Below are 16469 nucleotides of genomic sequence, written 5' to 3' on the forward strand. Positions count from 1 at the left end.
GAAAACTATAATTAATATTTGAATATATTCACTTTTGAAAGATAGAAAAGGAAACCAGTTATTGAACAGAGTATCACTTCACAATTTATTGTGAATTTATTTTTTGTTTTACTATATATCACCTATTACTCATTTTACCTTTCCAGGTTTTTTAGTTCTTTCACTGTTTGTTAGATAAAAGCGTCTCCTTCTTATTCTTTCTTTCTTTCTTTTTCTTTTTTTTTTTTTCAAAGCCCAGGCACTCATGGTTTTATCCTTTTATTTTTATGATGTGCATTAGGACAAAATAAAGCATGTATTATCCCACTGCTTGTCTCTCTTACATACTTTAAGGGGTAAAGAAGAGAGGTATTCTGGATATTCGCTTGTGTTTTTCTCTTTCCTGGGCTCCATGAATACATGACTTGATTTATCTTGATCAGCCTAGTAACTTGCTCCACATTTTTCCAAAAGTGCAAAGCAGTTTCAGCTAAAAATACACATATCAAAATGCTCCAGAAGTTGTGGCCACAGCTCAAAAATGCTGATCAATTTTGAAAATCTAAATCAACCTCGGCCATGAAACCGAGGGAAGAACCTTTGTGGTGTGGGACAGATTTCCAAAAATTCACCACAGTCCTGTTCTTAACTGGAGTTTGTGCTGATGTTGCCAGACAACTGAGGAGTAGATGCAAAAAGCAGGAAGCATTATTGAATTGAGCCCTAGTGCCAATTTGGGAAAAGCAAATTAAAATGTAAAAGAATATTTTTCCACTCCCGGCGTCTCAACATAAAATGGCAAAATACATGGTTGCTGAAAAAGTCACAGAAATTGTTAACTTTGCCAGAATGGCTAATTTTGCCAAAAAACCTCAGTCTTTTTGTGTTAAAAATACATATGCATATAGTTAAAGTATATTTTTTAACCCAAATGAAATAGTTTTAATTTATAAATACAAAAAACCAAATCAAAATGTATATATACCTTTAAGTGAGAGAAATGTTTTGACATAAATGACTCTGTGTGTGGGCTTATTTCAATGTCTTCTGTTTTTCAGGTGCACTTAAAGAATGGATGATGATGATTTTGGTGGTTTTGAGGTATGTGCTGTTATTTACCTTATTTTGCTTATGTAATTGTTTTAACTTTGTGGGATTATAATAGAGTATACTAAATGTATTATTTATCATTGGTGTTCATGATCCTTTCTTGATCATTTTGAATATAACTCTGGAATAAAAAAGTAAAATCAAGAAAAATTAAAATATATTCCCTCTGAAAGTTAAAACTGATTTATTGTTATTGAACACTTGGTCATGACCATAGGAATGGTTTAAATTGAGGTAGTTAAGTACTACTAGTGGGGCAGTAAAGAAGAGGTTTGAGAAATTGCCTGCAGATGATTTTGCTGGGATACATGTCTATTAGGAAATACTTGTGAGAGGAGGGATGAATATTGAAGATCTGTCACATATTTTCATGCTTACACCTGTAATGAGTTGATTTAGTATAGTAAGTACACGGCCTTTTGGTGGCTTATAGAGCTAATTAGTATGTTTGCGCTGTTGGATTATTCTCTTAGGTTTTAGTTGGATGCTTTGTAAGGAAATTGTTAGCTGAAGAAGCACTGTCTTTTCCTTAATCCTTTTCAGTGTGTGTTCATTTTATTGAAATATTTTGTAACCCAGTTATTTTTATGGAGCCAGTATAGTCTTGCAGGAAAATCTCTGGATTAGGAGTCAGGATGCCTGAGCTCAAGTCCTGGAACTACCATCAAGTGAGCTCTGTGATTTTTGCTTTTTTTTTTTTTTTTTTTTTTTTTAAAAAAACCTTTTCCTGCAAGATTATAAAGAAATTTATTTTAAAATTTTAGTGTTTGGATTTTTGTTTTAAGGGACGTGGAAAATTTTTAAGCAAAATAGTAACATAATCAAATTTTTTTTTTTTTTTTTTTTTTTTAAGAAAGACCTTTACCTAGTTTGGAACTTGGTGAAAAGGAGATTGTTAGAGATAGGGACTGTAATTAATGACGTTAATAGGAGAAATGGGATATTAAGTATATATCCAGTGCTCTGAATGTCATGAAAGAATAGTGTGAGTTTAGGTTAGGATCATTTTCTCTTCTGTTGATCTTTAATAGCTGTTAATATGGAGATATTTAGAATATGAACTTACCTGTTTTCTTCATTTCATCTAACACTGTTTTTTGTTTAGCACATTTGTATATTTCCTGTATTTGCTTTAGTATTTTGGGATTTGTTGGGTGACTGAATCTTATTTATATTACTGAATCTTATTATGTTACTTGATTTATTATATCAGAGAAAAAAGTGTAGATAGTGTTCCTTAGAGTAACAGTTATATTTCAACGTATATTCAACGGATCTGTTCCTTTTAATATTATATAGGTACAAAGTTAGCCAGCCATTCCAATTTAATTACGGTTGTTAGGGTTCTTTCTTTCTGCATACTGTTATAGAAATATGGAAGGTCTCTATCCTTGGGTATATAAACCCTGTTTATTTGTCATAGTTTGTGGAGAGTAGCTACTGTATTCTACGTCACTTAGCTCCTGTGGCAGATTGCCCCAATTGACTTCTTGGCTGACAACTCAGTGCAGAATCCAAGTTGAAATTCTGGCTCTTTTTTTCAATGATAATTTTGCTGTGACCTGAACACTTAAGAGAGAGAAAACTCTGCACTGTTACCCACAAACTCAACATTCAGTAATTGACTGCCTCATAGGAGGCTTTAATTTAAATGTCAGCTTTAGGAATTCTCTAAATGTTGAATGCTAGTAAGTTCAGCTGGTAGATTATTCAAGGATATGGGTGAATCCTATTTCTTTAGGTTGATCTCTTTTTGGTCTTGTGATAATTAATGAAAAAGATTTAGTCTCAAGACTTTTGAAGAAAAATGGTGTATTTTTCTTATTTACATAGGTAAACGCTGTGGTAGTTAGTTTAGAATACTTAGATATAAAGTTCACAAATGAAAATGTGATTAAGGATATATGAAATTAAATTTCATTGGCAGAAGGTATATTTGAGAAAGGAAGGAAGAGTTTTACTCAAAGATATAGAGCACAAACACTGTGGGTAGTCTCTAGTAGTGGGGGTGGTAGCACTGAAGACTGAAAAGCAATTGAGTATTCAGAGGAAATTTGAAAATGTGTGGGGTATTACAGAGAATTACATTTGCAGAATTGGGAGGCTTGATTGCTTAAATAGCATTTATACTTTTCAGATTTTCTAAAATAATTTTGCATTTGTTTTATAGGCTGCAGAGATTTTTGATGGTGGAAATGGTGAAACCCAAACTACATCTCCTGCCATTCCTTGGGCTGCTTTTCCTACAGGTACTACTATAGAGTAACTAGGAATATTTTTTTCTTATTCAACATTTTTGCCTTTCTTTTGAAAGCCCCTTTCCTACCTTTTCACTTTGCCTTCTTTGATCTGAAAAATGGAATGCCCCAAATTTAACATAGTTTTTTCCATAACAAATTATGGATTGAGTAACAAATTCTGCAATGGTGGCTTGACGCATGAGTCCATAAAAGATATCATGAACATTAAATAAAATTAAAGTACAATTGACATTTCCAAATTTGTCTTTGTTTTAGTAAGGTGAGGTGCCAACGAATTTTTTTAGAGTGTCCATTTCATTAATTAAAGACTCCTTCTTCTTAATATTCTAAAAATATTATAAAAATGATTTGTCATCCCCAACAGTATTTAAATTTAGAAGTTTTTCTACAGGAAAATAATTCAAAGGTATTAAGAATTAAGCCATCCAGGAAATTAAATACAAAAATAAATTCCATTATTGCGAGGTATTTTATGGAAGACCTAATGTTCAGTATTAATATAATTCTGTCTAAATAATACTTTGCACTTTCTTTTTGTTCTGCCAAATCATTGTAAAGTCAGGAGTCAAAGATGAAAATACCATTCTTCAACAGCTCTGCCTCATCTTAGATTATTAGAGTTATTCATTCTACGGATATTTTTCCAACACTTATTATGCATGAGACACTGTGGGGACATGTCCTTTACTTCAAGGGCAGGCACATACATATTTGTAATATGAAGCAGATTTGTGATTTGGGAAGAATGATGATTTCGTCATCCATTCGTTTAGCAAATGTTACTTCATGCCTGGTATGAGTCAAGTACTGTCCTTGAAGCTGCATATGTATCATTGATCTGGGCTTTGAAGGATGCATATAATTTCAATAGGCAGAGATTGGAATGGGGAAAGATTCTGAAGGGAGAAAAATGCTTGGAATAAAGGTGTAGATGTGGGAAAGAGGATGGCACCATTAGGATGCTCATTCTTGTTTGAAGGCTTTGTATGTGTTGTTTCCTTTGCCAAGAATTGCTCACCTTGCTTCCCACTGCCACTCTCTTCCACTCCCTTATCATATAAACTCGTGTTTGTTTTATGTTATGTGTCGTCTCTTACTTTAATGTTTCCTTTTCTGGGAAGCCTTCCCCGAGAACCTTCTCACATCTATGTGCACCTATTTTCTGGCTTTCATGTTAGACTGTAAGTTTTGTAAGGTACTATGTCTGTTTTTCCTATTGTTATCTCTTAAATGCTGAACATAGTGCCTGGCTTATCCTCAGTAAATTTTGTAGAAAGAATAAAGAAAAACGAATGAATGAATGAATGAGTGAATAAGTAACTGAATAAATGACTAGACTAGGGTGACAATGGGAGTGGATAGGAAGACTTGAGATAGTGATATTTATATGATGGTTTAGGATTTTCAGTGTGCTATTATGTTTTGTTTATTGTAGGTAGGGCAACTACATTATTCCTGTCATACAGATGATGAAATGACAGTTTATAAAAAGTTTTGGAGTTTGATACAGATAACTATGTTTAGGAGTGAAGTTTATACTTTCATGTTCTATCTCAGTTTATTTTCAGTAACTCTGTTTTTTGAAAAAAGCATCAACAGGACTATCTGACTGACTGGCTGTGAGGGTGAAGGAGGAATCAAAATTGATTTCTAAGGTTACGAGCCTCGGTTCTGGAAGGATGGTATTACCATGAACAGAAACAGAGAATTTAAAGGAGTTAGTTTGGGGCAGTATGAGGCCTTAATGAATTTGTCTTAGACATGACTATTTAAAGTACCTAGAGTTCAGAGAAAGGTGGGCTGGAGTTCTCTGTTTGGGAGTTTTTCCATTGATATGACAGTTGAAGTTGTAGGAGATCACTGGGGGAAACAACATGTAGAGAGAATAGCCTTAAGTAGAGGAATCTGGATGTCCATAGTTAGAGAACAGGAGGAAGAAAAAGAGACCAGAGACTTGAGAGATAAGGAGAGTAGGGGCTAGTGTAACACAGACATAAGGAGTAGAACATTTCAGAGAAGGCATGGTCGCTGATGTCAAAGGCTGTAGGGAGGTCAGTGAGATTTGAGACTGAGAAAAGCCCACAGACAGTCCTAAATGTCATTGAAGGAAATGGTTTCAGCAGAGTAGAAGTTGAAGCCAGATTGGACTTCTTTACTTTGCATGAAAGCAGGAGGAGTGTTTGTTTTCCTATAGTTATTGTGGCAATGTATTAAAATATTGTATATTGTGAGCAACTTATTATATGTCACATCACTATATATCTGTAGGTCAGGTCCTCAAAGCCTAATGAACTAGAATTAAAGAATAACCCCTCTAGTGTACACACACACACACACACACACACACACACACACACACACACACACACACACACACACACACACTGTCTCGCCCTCACTGAAAAAATCAGACCTGAAGAAAGTATTCTTTTTGGATTTCCTCAGTGACTTGCAGAAGTGAAGGAAAACAAATCTGGCCAAGAGCTGAAATTAATGGCATGTTAGGTGTTTGCTCAACGAAAGCAGTCTTTCTCCTCTGTTGAATATAGTTTGTCTTCCTCTGGCTGCTGGATTCTGCCTCTGATTCAGGTATTTTGAAATTGTTTAGATAAGAGTGATGTGAACAAGCTGATTAGCGTAACAATTTAATCATTTCCACACTAAATCCAGAAAAGATAGGAACTCTTTAAGAGATCTAATGCAGATTCTTTCCAGTTTAAGAAGACTAGTATTCTCCTTTTGTCTGTTTTTCTACCTATACTCTAGCTGTCTGTAATCTATATGTAAAGTATTTTTAAGAGATGACTATTAGCCAAATTTTACCACAGCATAAAATCCAAGGAGATTATTCAGAAACATTTGGTTTAAATTTTTAAAGTGCTTTGGGGAGAATAGAAATGTTCATTCTTGGGGTTAGGATAAATGATTGTGTAAAGTACGGAGTGTAGTGGCTTAGTGTGCCTAGTGATTATCCTGCTTTAGGGCTGGTGGTTAGTTGGAGGATGATTTCATAATAGCAACTGGGATAATTTGTCTCTCAGAATGTCTGTTTTTAGCCTTCAGTACTGTTAATGAATTGAGGTACCTTGGGACGTGCATTTTTCTGTAATATTAGCATCATTTATGTAGTGGGAACTTTTAAAATACCAGATTATATGCAATGCTGGTAATGAAATTAAAAAATTGCCAGTCAGAATAAGCGAAGTACTCATGTTGGTTCTTTACACAAATTATTATCTCTAGGCCCCTCCCTCATCAGGGGTGTGGCATCTAACTTATGATATGTGTCTCTACACTTCCTTTATCAAAGGAGTTGGAGAATGTAAGTGATGAATGAATACAAAATTATGAATCTCCTTTTTTCCTCTTGCCTTTACTTTCAATAAAAGTGTGATGATGATGATTTCATTTCAGTGAAAGCTACTCAATGAGAAGAATTGCCTCAATCATTTTCCTCCCTATTTCGTAGCCTTACCCTCTAGCTTGTCTCCATGGCTATTGTTTGAAGCCTGTGAGCCAAACTGGGATCTACATTTTTTCTAGATGATGTCTGTTCGTATCTGTTTGCCATTGCTTCTGGTTGTCACACCTTCCCTCAACTCCTGTCTGCTTACTTGAGTCTTATTTTTTCTTTTAAGAAAAAACATAGTGTTTTCATTGTTTGTTCCGTATCTCATAATTGCTCCTCCTTCTGAGCTACTGTATCATTTTTTTCTGCACCACTTGCTTGGCACTTAGCTTATGCCAATTTGTATTTGTTTAAAATTGTGGTAAAATACATATAACATAAAATTTACCATATTAATTAGTTTTTTATTAATTAATGTTTTTATTGGAGTATAGTTTATTTACAATGTTATATTAGTTTCTGCTGTACAGCAAAGTGAGGCAGTTATACATATCCACATATCCACTCCTTTTTAGATTCTTTTCCCATATAGATCATTACACAGTATTGAATAGAGTTCTCTGTGCTATACAGTAGGTCCTTATTAGTTATCTATTTTATATATGATAGAGTATTTTATATATAGTATATAAATATATGTGTTATATGTATAGTATTTTATATATAGTCAATCCCACTCTCCCATTTATCCTGCCCCCCCACCATATTAATCAGTTTTAAGTGTACAATTCAGTATTTTTAATTATATTCACATTGTTGTGCAACTAATCTCTAGAACTTTTTCATTTGTAAAACTGAAACTCTATAGCCATTAAACAATAACTATTCAATTCCCCCTCCCCTCAGTCCCTGGCAACTATCATTCTACTTTCTACCTGTATGAATTTGACTACTCTGGATATCTCATATAAGTAGAATCATCCAGTATTTTTCTTTTTGTGATTGGTTTATTTTACTTAGCATGATATTCTCAAGGTTCATCCATGTTGTAGCATGTGTCAGAATTTCCTGCCTTTCCTAGCCTGGATAATATTGTATGTACAGACCACATTTTCTTTATCTGTTCGTTCGTCCGTGGACACTTGGGTTGCTTCCTTTGGCCATTGTAAATAATGCTGCTATGAACATTGGTGTACTAATTCGTATTTTTACAGATATGATTTTGTCAGTATGACTTCCATCTCTGAATGTCTACTTTAGTCTAAGCCTTGGAGGGCAGAGACCATGTTTTAAACATTTTTGAATCAAAAGTACCTAAGTATAGCATTGTGCCTTGCTAATCAGTAATTGTTTCTTGATAATTAATAGAGCAGATTTACTTTCAAGCAACTCTTTTTGCTTATTTTAATTCTTTGAGGGTATTTAAATAGTGTTTTAGTCACAAGTTAGCGGAAGGCAAACTTAAGCTTTCTTTAAAAATTATAGTAATCTTGGAAATCTTAGATAATTATTCAAAGATGGCTAAGAAGCTATTTCCTCTTGGGCTCAGTTAACTTTCCTGGTCATTCCCAATTTAGACAAATAACCTGGAGATAATGGTTAGTAAGAGTAGTCACAGATTCTCAGAAAGAGAGAACAGCTATTTTTTTCTAATTTTTTCCCTGGTCCTACAGTGTGTACGCAGATAACAGTAGAGGACAGCAGAGGTTAGACTAAATTTTAGTTCAAAATATTAGGAGTCTAGAAGCAGCAATAATAGTATCCAGTTCTTTTACCTCCTTTTTAAAATATTATTCTTCTAAATATTTTTCCCAAAGAAAAATCATTCCAGACTTTTCATAGCATGAGATATCAGGAAGTTTTTGAATTTGCTTCTTATAGAACTATATTTTTTAGAAAAAAATTTTTTTTTGGCTAAGAAATCTCTTTGTTCTTTCAAAATCATTCTCAAACAATTAACTATCTTTTGTAAATTTTTATAAGACTGGTAATACTCTGCCTTTTAGGAAACTAACTTTTCGAAATGAATGTCTATCTTCTGATATACACATGTTTATGTACATACAAATGCAAATGTATATATATATATATATATATATATATATATATCAGAATGTAGACATAAATAGATAGCTATTCCCATTTCTTCCTTTTTCTCCACTTTTAACTTCCAGTGCAAGTTATCTTTCCTACCATACCCTTTTGAAGGAAGGACTCTATCTTTACTTGACCTTACAAGTTCTAAGAACATTAGACTGTTAGTCTTAGTTTGGCTTTAGTACATTTTTGATTATGTTTTCTGATTGCAGCAGACTCAAAGTTTCAGAATCCATGATATTTATTTAAATTAATTATTTAGCTTGTTTGTTCATTCACGAATTCACTCATTTATCACGTTTGAAAATATACTGTGTATCAGACACTAAGTGCCATGTGCTGTGGACCAACTTATGCTACTTTTGTGATACCATATGAAATGTGTCATCTCAAATGACAAGGTGTCTCATGAAATGTAATGTTAATACTAGCAAGTGCTTTTATCAATAACTTTAGTTTCAAATCTGTGATAGAGGTTGCATGAAAAGTATATTAGGTCAGAAAGTGTTGTCATGTTGCCATTGTGTACAGTGTGGGTGGTGCTGTTTTAGAGGCAAATGACTGTTCACTTTTTACTTTAAACTGTATAAATATAAATTGCCTAGAAGGCGAGGTGGGAGGCAAAACCTTGAATATTGTCCTTTCCAATATGTTTCTAAGTTCCTTGCAGCACTACACAGACCACATTAGACTGCATTGACCATCAAAGGGAAAAACAAGTGGTCCAGATAGATACTTTAATCCAAATTAGCTCCTTCAAAACAGCTTATATAGAGGGCAAACTAAACTGTCTTTTCACAAGCCGACCCTTTAGAAGGAATAATGGGAACTGGACCAGCAGATGTTGAACCAAATAACTTAGATGTGGTTCACTTTGCATCTGGAGCTATTTGCATACAAAGCCAACAGGAAAGTTCAAACATTTTTCTCAAGACATTGGCAGAGAGAAACCTGGAAGACAGATGCCTTTTTGATTTCATGGTTCAGTTTTTCCATTCTCCATTCTGCTGGCCAGGAAAACCTAGGACAACAAACCGGCCATTTTGTTAATATCCCATTACTCTCCTTGCTAACCCTGTTTTTCCAGTAGAATCTGTTACACATGTATAAGAGCTCAGAACCTGAGTCCACACATTTTTGTTTGAGAAAAAATTGTGATTTTTTTTTCAGATTAATCTGTGGTTTGCACATAGGGGTAGTACACCTTAACTGAATTCATTGGTCTGATCTATATTTGAGGTAAAATTTGAAGGTGACTTACTCCATATTCACATACTGTATTATAATAGGCAGTATAGGTAATGTTTGAAAACTTCTGTCGCTTCTACTTTGTATCCACGTTGGACATTTTTTGCCAGGACATAAACTGGATTTCCATTGTAGTCTAATAATTTTGTAATGTTGTCACACTGGGTATTTGAATGGAAGATTCCCAGATAGCTGCTTTTTGCTACTTCTTGTATTTTTTTCTTACCTCCCAGATTTTTAACTCACCTTTATTTTTTCTGGAGCCAGTTTTTATAAATGATGACTAAGATGGTAACTTCTATAAAGCTGTGAGTTATGGCTGTACATGTATCAGTCCTTATGTGGGTTTTCAGTAATTTATGACAATTTCTGTCTTCATTAATGCATATAATAGGAAATATATTAGTGATATTTATTATGACTTTGAAGATTAGGTTTGTAATGTGGTTTACAGTCAAATATCTCTGGCTGTGGAATGAGGAGTTCTGCTTTTTGCCTTCAACTAACTGTGTAACTTCTCTGAAATTCAATTATTTAATCTGTAAATTGAAGGGCTAGACGATATCTAAGCGTTCTTCCAGATTTTGAGTTCCAAGTTTATTTGTAAAATTTTTTCTGATTACAATGTCTGTAATATGAGTAGCTTCCACTAGGTGAATCATGGTACCTCATTTTAACTGCATGGTCAAACTGACACAGTACTAATCTAATAAATTACATTTAGTCTAAAAACATAGCTGTAAACATAGAACACAAATGTTACTGTGAAGAACTGTAGTACTGAAGAGAAACTTGGTCCTTTTCTATGTATTTTAATTATTGTCAATTACTGTTTAAACTCATTTTTTTCTGGTGTTTTATGGTACAGTCTTTATCTCTTTTATCTGATTCTGAACTTGCTTATTAAAAAGACAATGGTTTGATTTTTAGAATATTATAGAATACAGGTACAAATTTTTAAAATAGAGCTTTGTAGAGATTTTTGCACATTATTAAAAATGATGAAGTCTTGGCCGTGAATCTTTTTTCTATAAGATGAAGGTAGTGCTCTGATTCTTGATGATCACAGTGCTGAGTTAGCCAACAGCACCACCACCACCAAAAACTTGGCTCTGTCTTGCTCAGTAACAGTGTAAGTCATTGTCAAATGTTCTTATAACAATATATAAATTTCTATATAGCTGCCCTTTTGAATTATGCTTCTTTGGCCTCAGAAAATATACTTTTTATTGTTTCTGACAGCCAGACAGACATACTCACATGTACTACAAAAGGCATGAAAGAAAAGGGAAATAATATTAAAGGTATACAGTGATCATTTCTCTTTTATCCTACTCCCCTAGTCCCATTCCCCTAGTCCACTAGTCCTACTCCCCTGATAAAACTTGCTTTCATTTTCTTTTGTAACCCTCCAGATTTCTTCCAGGCATATAAAAATGTGAATGTATCCTCCTCTTCTTTTTACACAAATCATAGTATACTGTATATACATGCTAACCTCTTGCTTTTTCCCCACCCTAGTAGTTGTTGCTACAGGAGTACTTCTAGATCTTCCACATTCATTTTACTGGTTGCATAGCACTCTTTTGCATGGATGTACCATTATTCATGTAACCAGTTATTTTACTCCCGGTTTTTTGCTGTTACAAGTAACCCTACAGGGAATATTTTTGTATGTATTTTCCGTGAAGCTATTTTAATTTAGATGATAATAGTATATTGTTCCTGTGACTTAATGGAAAGATCAGTTAAAATTAACAAATAGTTCATTTATTAATTTTACTAAAATGAGCATAGGACAAACATGTTCTCTAACTCTAAATAATGTCATATTTTATATTTATATGGTCACACATAAGACAATGTTGGTCACATTGAAGGTGATGCTGATTTTATGAGTATGTTGAAAATAAAATCTTTAGCTGACTATGAGCAAATCAGCATGGTAGGTTGAAATACTCTTTAGTTGTCATATTGTATTTTTTTAATGTGTCAAATAATGTTTATTGCGACATTGTTTATAATAGCCTAAACTAGAAACAACCCAAACGTCAATCAAAAGTAGAAAGTTTAATATTTTGGGGTATATTTATATAATAGAATACCATACACCTGGAAAATTAACAAACTACCACTGCACATAAAAACATGAAGGAATCTCATGAACATATATACTGTTCTCACAATATCTTTAAAGGATCAGTAAGAGGTCTCAGTTGACAAACTGTTCTGTAATTCAGGTCCTAGTGCTAAAATCTGATGTCTAGAGTGTCAACCTCCCTTTGGAGTCATGGAATTCTTGTTCTTCACGAGGATGAGGGCTTCGTGTTTTGGTCAGCGAGCTAGGCTTAAGACCAGTTCATAGTGAGCCCCATGCCTGAATCTGCCAAAGGGCAGAAGTCATCATCACCCTGTTTGTTCACTCAGGATGGCATGGGGTAAAGACTGGGAAGTAGACTTTAGATCAGGGAACTGTGGATGAATGGTGCAGTATGTGACTAGGAAAAATTTCTGACTTAAATTCTCTGAATGGAGGTCAGAGGCAAAGGCCAGACCTGAAGCTAACAGAGCTGCCTATGTCCCTCTCCCCCTTTACACCTTTACCTCTGAGATTCTTTTTTTAGACTCCTAGGCCTAGCTCTAGCTGGAAACAGTAAAATCTTCTACTGTAGGAATTTTCAAATGGCCAGACTGAGGATTGAGGGGCCCATGGGAACATGACACTGACAGGACAGTAGGACCAGCATAACCAGAGGTTCTGACAGATGCGCCCCGCTGTACACTTGGCTCGATGTCTCTGGACTGTTGTCTCTCATGAACACTATTGCTAATATATGTACTTTGTGCTCACTCAGGTTCAGTTTTCGAGCACTTCTTTCTTCTTTTTGAAGTTTGGGTGTTTGAAGTTCTGGAATAAAGTCTCCAACTCTCTGTGCTATTCTGTTCTGTAGACATTGAGTTTCTGGTCCTTCCTCTTTAGGGAGTACCATGATTTCCTGAGATTTTTGAAACTTCTGTTCCTTCTCTGTTCCTGTTCCCTCCTTGTGGTTTTCTGATCCACAAGCCACCCATCAGCAAATACTGTAGGTTCTAAGTTATTAAACTTGGGGATCTTTTCACTTCTCTCTGCTTCCCTAGTTACTACTCCAGTCAAAGCCACTATCATGTCTTTTCTAAATGACTTCAGGAGTTTTCTCCCACTCTGAGCTCTCTTAGCCCCTTTCTTTAAGTGGCACCCAGAGGGCTGGACTACAGTGAATACTTAGTAAATGTTGGCTATTTGTGGAATTTGATTTTAAAGTTTAGAAGTGTTTGGGACTTTTTCATTCTTGTGGATTCCTGAATATCAAAGTATAAAACATATTATTTGACTATAATTTTAGAGATTGTAATTTTGACCTATTATTATAATGTTTCCCTGAATATTTGTATTATTCTCTACATTGAGAACTAAAGGTTGTGCCTGTTATTAGGATATTGTCTTGAATAAGTCATAGAAACTCATTGCAGTTAAAAAATTCTGCATGATTTGGGCATCATTATTATGTCTTATCAAAGGATTAATCCCACTCTGATTTCCACAATTAATTTATGTGATACAGCCCATATTTATTAATTTTTTCTTTCTTATGAAAGCATTGCTGAGGTGAGGATCCAATTATTTTTAATAATTTCATTGTGAAAAAAATTTCCTTCATTTAAATTATAATTGAAAAATCTTTTGAGGTTTGTTTTCTTGAATTGAATGTGATAAAGACTAATTTTGTTGTGGACCTCCTCAGATAGATTGTTTTAGATAATGTACCTTTAGTAATGGCCAAATAATTTTAGGGTAAATGAAACAGATTGCTTAAAGTACTTATAAATTAGAACAGAAAGATGCTTAGGAATATATTTTAGAACTGTAAATACATAGTGATATTTTTACCTAATCTTAATGCTATAGAAAGTTTGTCTGCCTGACACGAAGGTTTTGATTATTTTGTATCTATCACGTCTGAGGTCAAAGTAAAGGAAAGTGGGTAAAAAGGTGATTCAGCTTATTTGGATAGAAATTTTAATTTAATTTGTCAGACATCACAGAACTGACAAAATATTGTAATAAAATTTCACATGCAGTTTGGTTATTATGAAATCCTTTAACTAGCTAAATAAACTGTTATTTTCTTCTTCAACCATTCGCTTGACATTTATGAACATACAGCAAGTAAAACAAAAGAAAATTTTTGCTGATAGAATTGTTCATTTGTCTAGTGAATAAACAGTTATTGATTTTATCAACCTGTTAGGTTCCTAAAGGAACATTCTATAGTATTTTAATCCTTGGTCTTATGATCTATAAACACACATACTTTGTTTTGATGGAATGTTTGATGAAATTTAAGAATTTCATTTCTCCTAAATTTTTAAAGATAGATTAGATTCTCATTTAGTTACCAGTCATTTTGTTTGAAGTCAGGGCATGAGACTGTTTACTTTCTACTTCCTTTTGGTTGTGTCCCCCCCCCCCACACCCCCATTCACTAAGTATTTATTGTGTGCCAAGTCCAGGGGGAACAATGGAAAACAAACAGGATAGACAATGCTATGAATTTGTTAAATTAACATTTGTCAAGTAGAGCACAGGCTGCCTCATGGTGCGTTGCATTCAGCAACAGACCGCAAGAGAAACTGAAATGAAGAAGTTTATTACCCACAGGTCCTGGAGGAAGTACATGGCATGCCTTGTGGGGCCACATCAGAAGGTCAAGATAGAGTGCAGACGGAGGGTGTGAAAGAATCCAGGGTCTATGCTTTTATTAGGGTCCCAAGGTTGAGGTTTCAGGGGTTCCAGGGCTAAGTCTGGATTGGGCGGTTCATACCAAATGACAGGGAATAGTAAACTCCATGGGGGTCTTATCAAAGGGGTACAAAAAGAGAAGGCCTTGGGGGGCGGGGGAGACTGTCGATCACAAGGGCTGTTGGGGAAGTCATATTAAGAACTTAAATTTGATTGTGACTCTGTGGGCAGTTATCTAGGGAGTGTGCTTGCCCAAGAGGGCTAGTGGCAGTTTAAGGTCTCTGCAGGCCACTTGGCCAAACAAAATGGGTGTCAAGGCAGCAATACGGTGGAGTAGCTTAGTTAAACTCTCGACATACAAGATATCTGCCTTCATGAGTCTTGCAAGCTTGTAAGGTGCACAAAAATTAAATAATTACAGATAATTATTTAATTATAACTAAGATATCTTTTTTAAGGGTAGGTACAGGGTATCAGGATAGTAGAAATAGAGAGTGAAGTGGACACTGCATTATAGCTGGGAAGTATATCAGACCACTGTCTGAGTCCAAATAGGGGTCAACAGGGCCAAAAAAAAAAAGCCTATAATAGGGAGGCAGGCTTATCTGAAAGAGCTGAAAGCTTTGCAGCAGAGAAGAGGGAGATGGAGAGAACATTTCCAAATACTAACTTTTGGGAATGTCAACATTCTTAATTTTATGTTTATTTCCTGATTTATTAAAATCTCTTTCATGATTGTTATTCTCTTTGCTCTATTTTGTTGGGTTTATTTTTGTAATTTTCCTAATTAAAAAAAAATGTTGGGTCTTCCCTGGTGGCGTAGTGGTTGAGAGACTGCCTGCCGATGCAGGGGACACAGGTTCGTGCCCCGGTCCGGGAAGATCCCACATGCCGCAGAGCGGCTGGGTCCGTGAACATTGGCTGCTGAGCCTGCGCGTCCGGAGCCTGTGCTCCGCAGCAGGAGAGGCCACAACAGTGAGAGGCCCACGTACCGCCAAAAAAAACAAAACAAAACAAAACAAAAACTGTTGATGCCTATCTCTTTAATTTTAACCTTTCTTTTCAAATATAAGGATTCAAGGATATAATTTCCCCTCTGATTGTTACTTTAGCTGCATCATGCCAGTTTTGATTTTTTTAAAAAAATCCTCCACTTATATTTTCTGATTTGGAGTCTGGATTATTCCTTGAGTTAATTTAAGAGTATTTCTTAATTTCTAAGCATGGGTTTTTTCTAGTTATTGTTATTGTTTCTTGATTGCTTTGTTGCTGGAGAAAGTAGTTTAATACAAATTCTTTGTGATTAGATGAGACTTGCTCTGTGGCATAATGCTATGTGAGGATGAGCAGCATCGATATCCCCCAGGTGCTTGTTAAAAATACAGAATCTCAGGCTGCATTCCTGACCTACTGTGACAGAGTGTGTGTTTTAACAAGATCCCCAGTTAATTAATGCTTATGAACATTAAAGTTTGAGAAGCACTGCTGCTCTGGACCTATGTAGATACTGTATTCAACAACTGCAGAGTACACTATATGATTGTTTATCTAAATATTAATTTGTAGGAATGTTGCAGTCTCTTTGTGTTGGTGGATTTATAAACTTCTTGTTGAAGCTCTGTAACTTTTCACTTTTTCTATTTTG

At 34.8% G+C, this 16469-nt stretch overlaps 1 protein-coding gene across 2 annotated transcripts in view; it reads left to right on the forward strand.

The window, feature by feature from the left end:
* The first annotated feature begins 1034 nt into the window (after positions 1-1034).
* The window catches only part of CCDC91 (coiled-coil domain containing 91), a 296434-nt gene continuing 280999 nt past the window's right edge, over positions 1035-16469 (forward strand). The window contains exons 1-2 of one of the 2 annotated variants that reach the window (XM_007446299.1): positions 1035-1080; positions 3260-3338. In XM_007446299.1, coding sequence (XP_007446361.1) covers positions 1051-1080; positions 3260-3338 — 109 coding nt within the window. In that variant the 5' untranslated portion in view covers positions 1035-1050. The remainder of the gene's footprint in view (positions 1081-3259; positions 3339-16469) is intronic. The other variant, XM_007446300.1, reaches the window with a different exon arrangement.

Source organism: Lipotes vexillifer, unplaced genomic scaffold (assembly GCF_000442215.2).
Source record: "Lipotes vexillifer unplaced genomic scaffold, Lipotes_vexillifer_v1.1 scaffold477, whole genome shotgun sequence".
Taxonomy (NCBI): domain Eukaryota; kingdom Metazoa; phylum Chordata; class Mammalia; order Artiodactyla; family Lipotidae; genus Lipotes; species Lipotes vexillifer.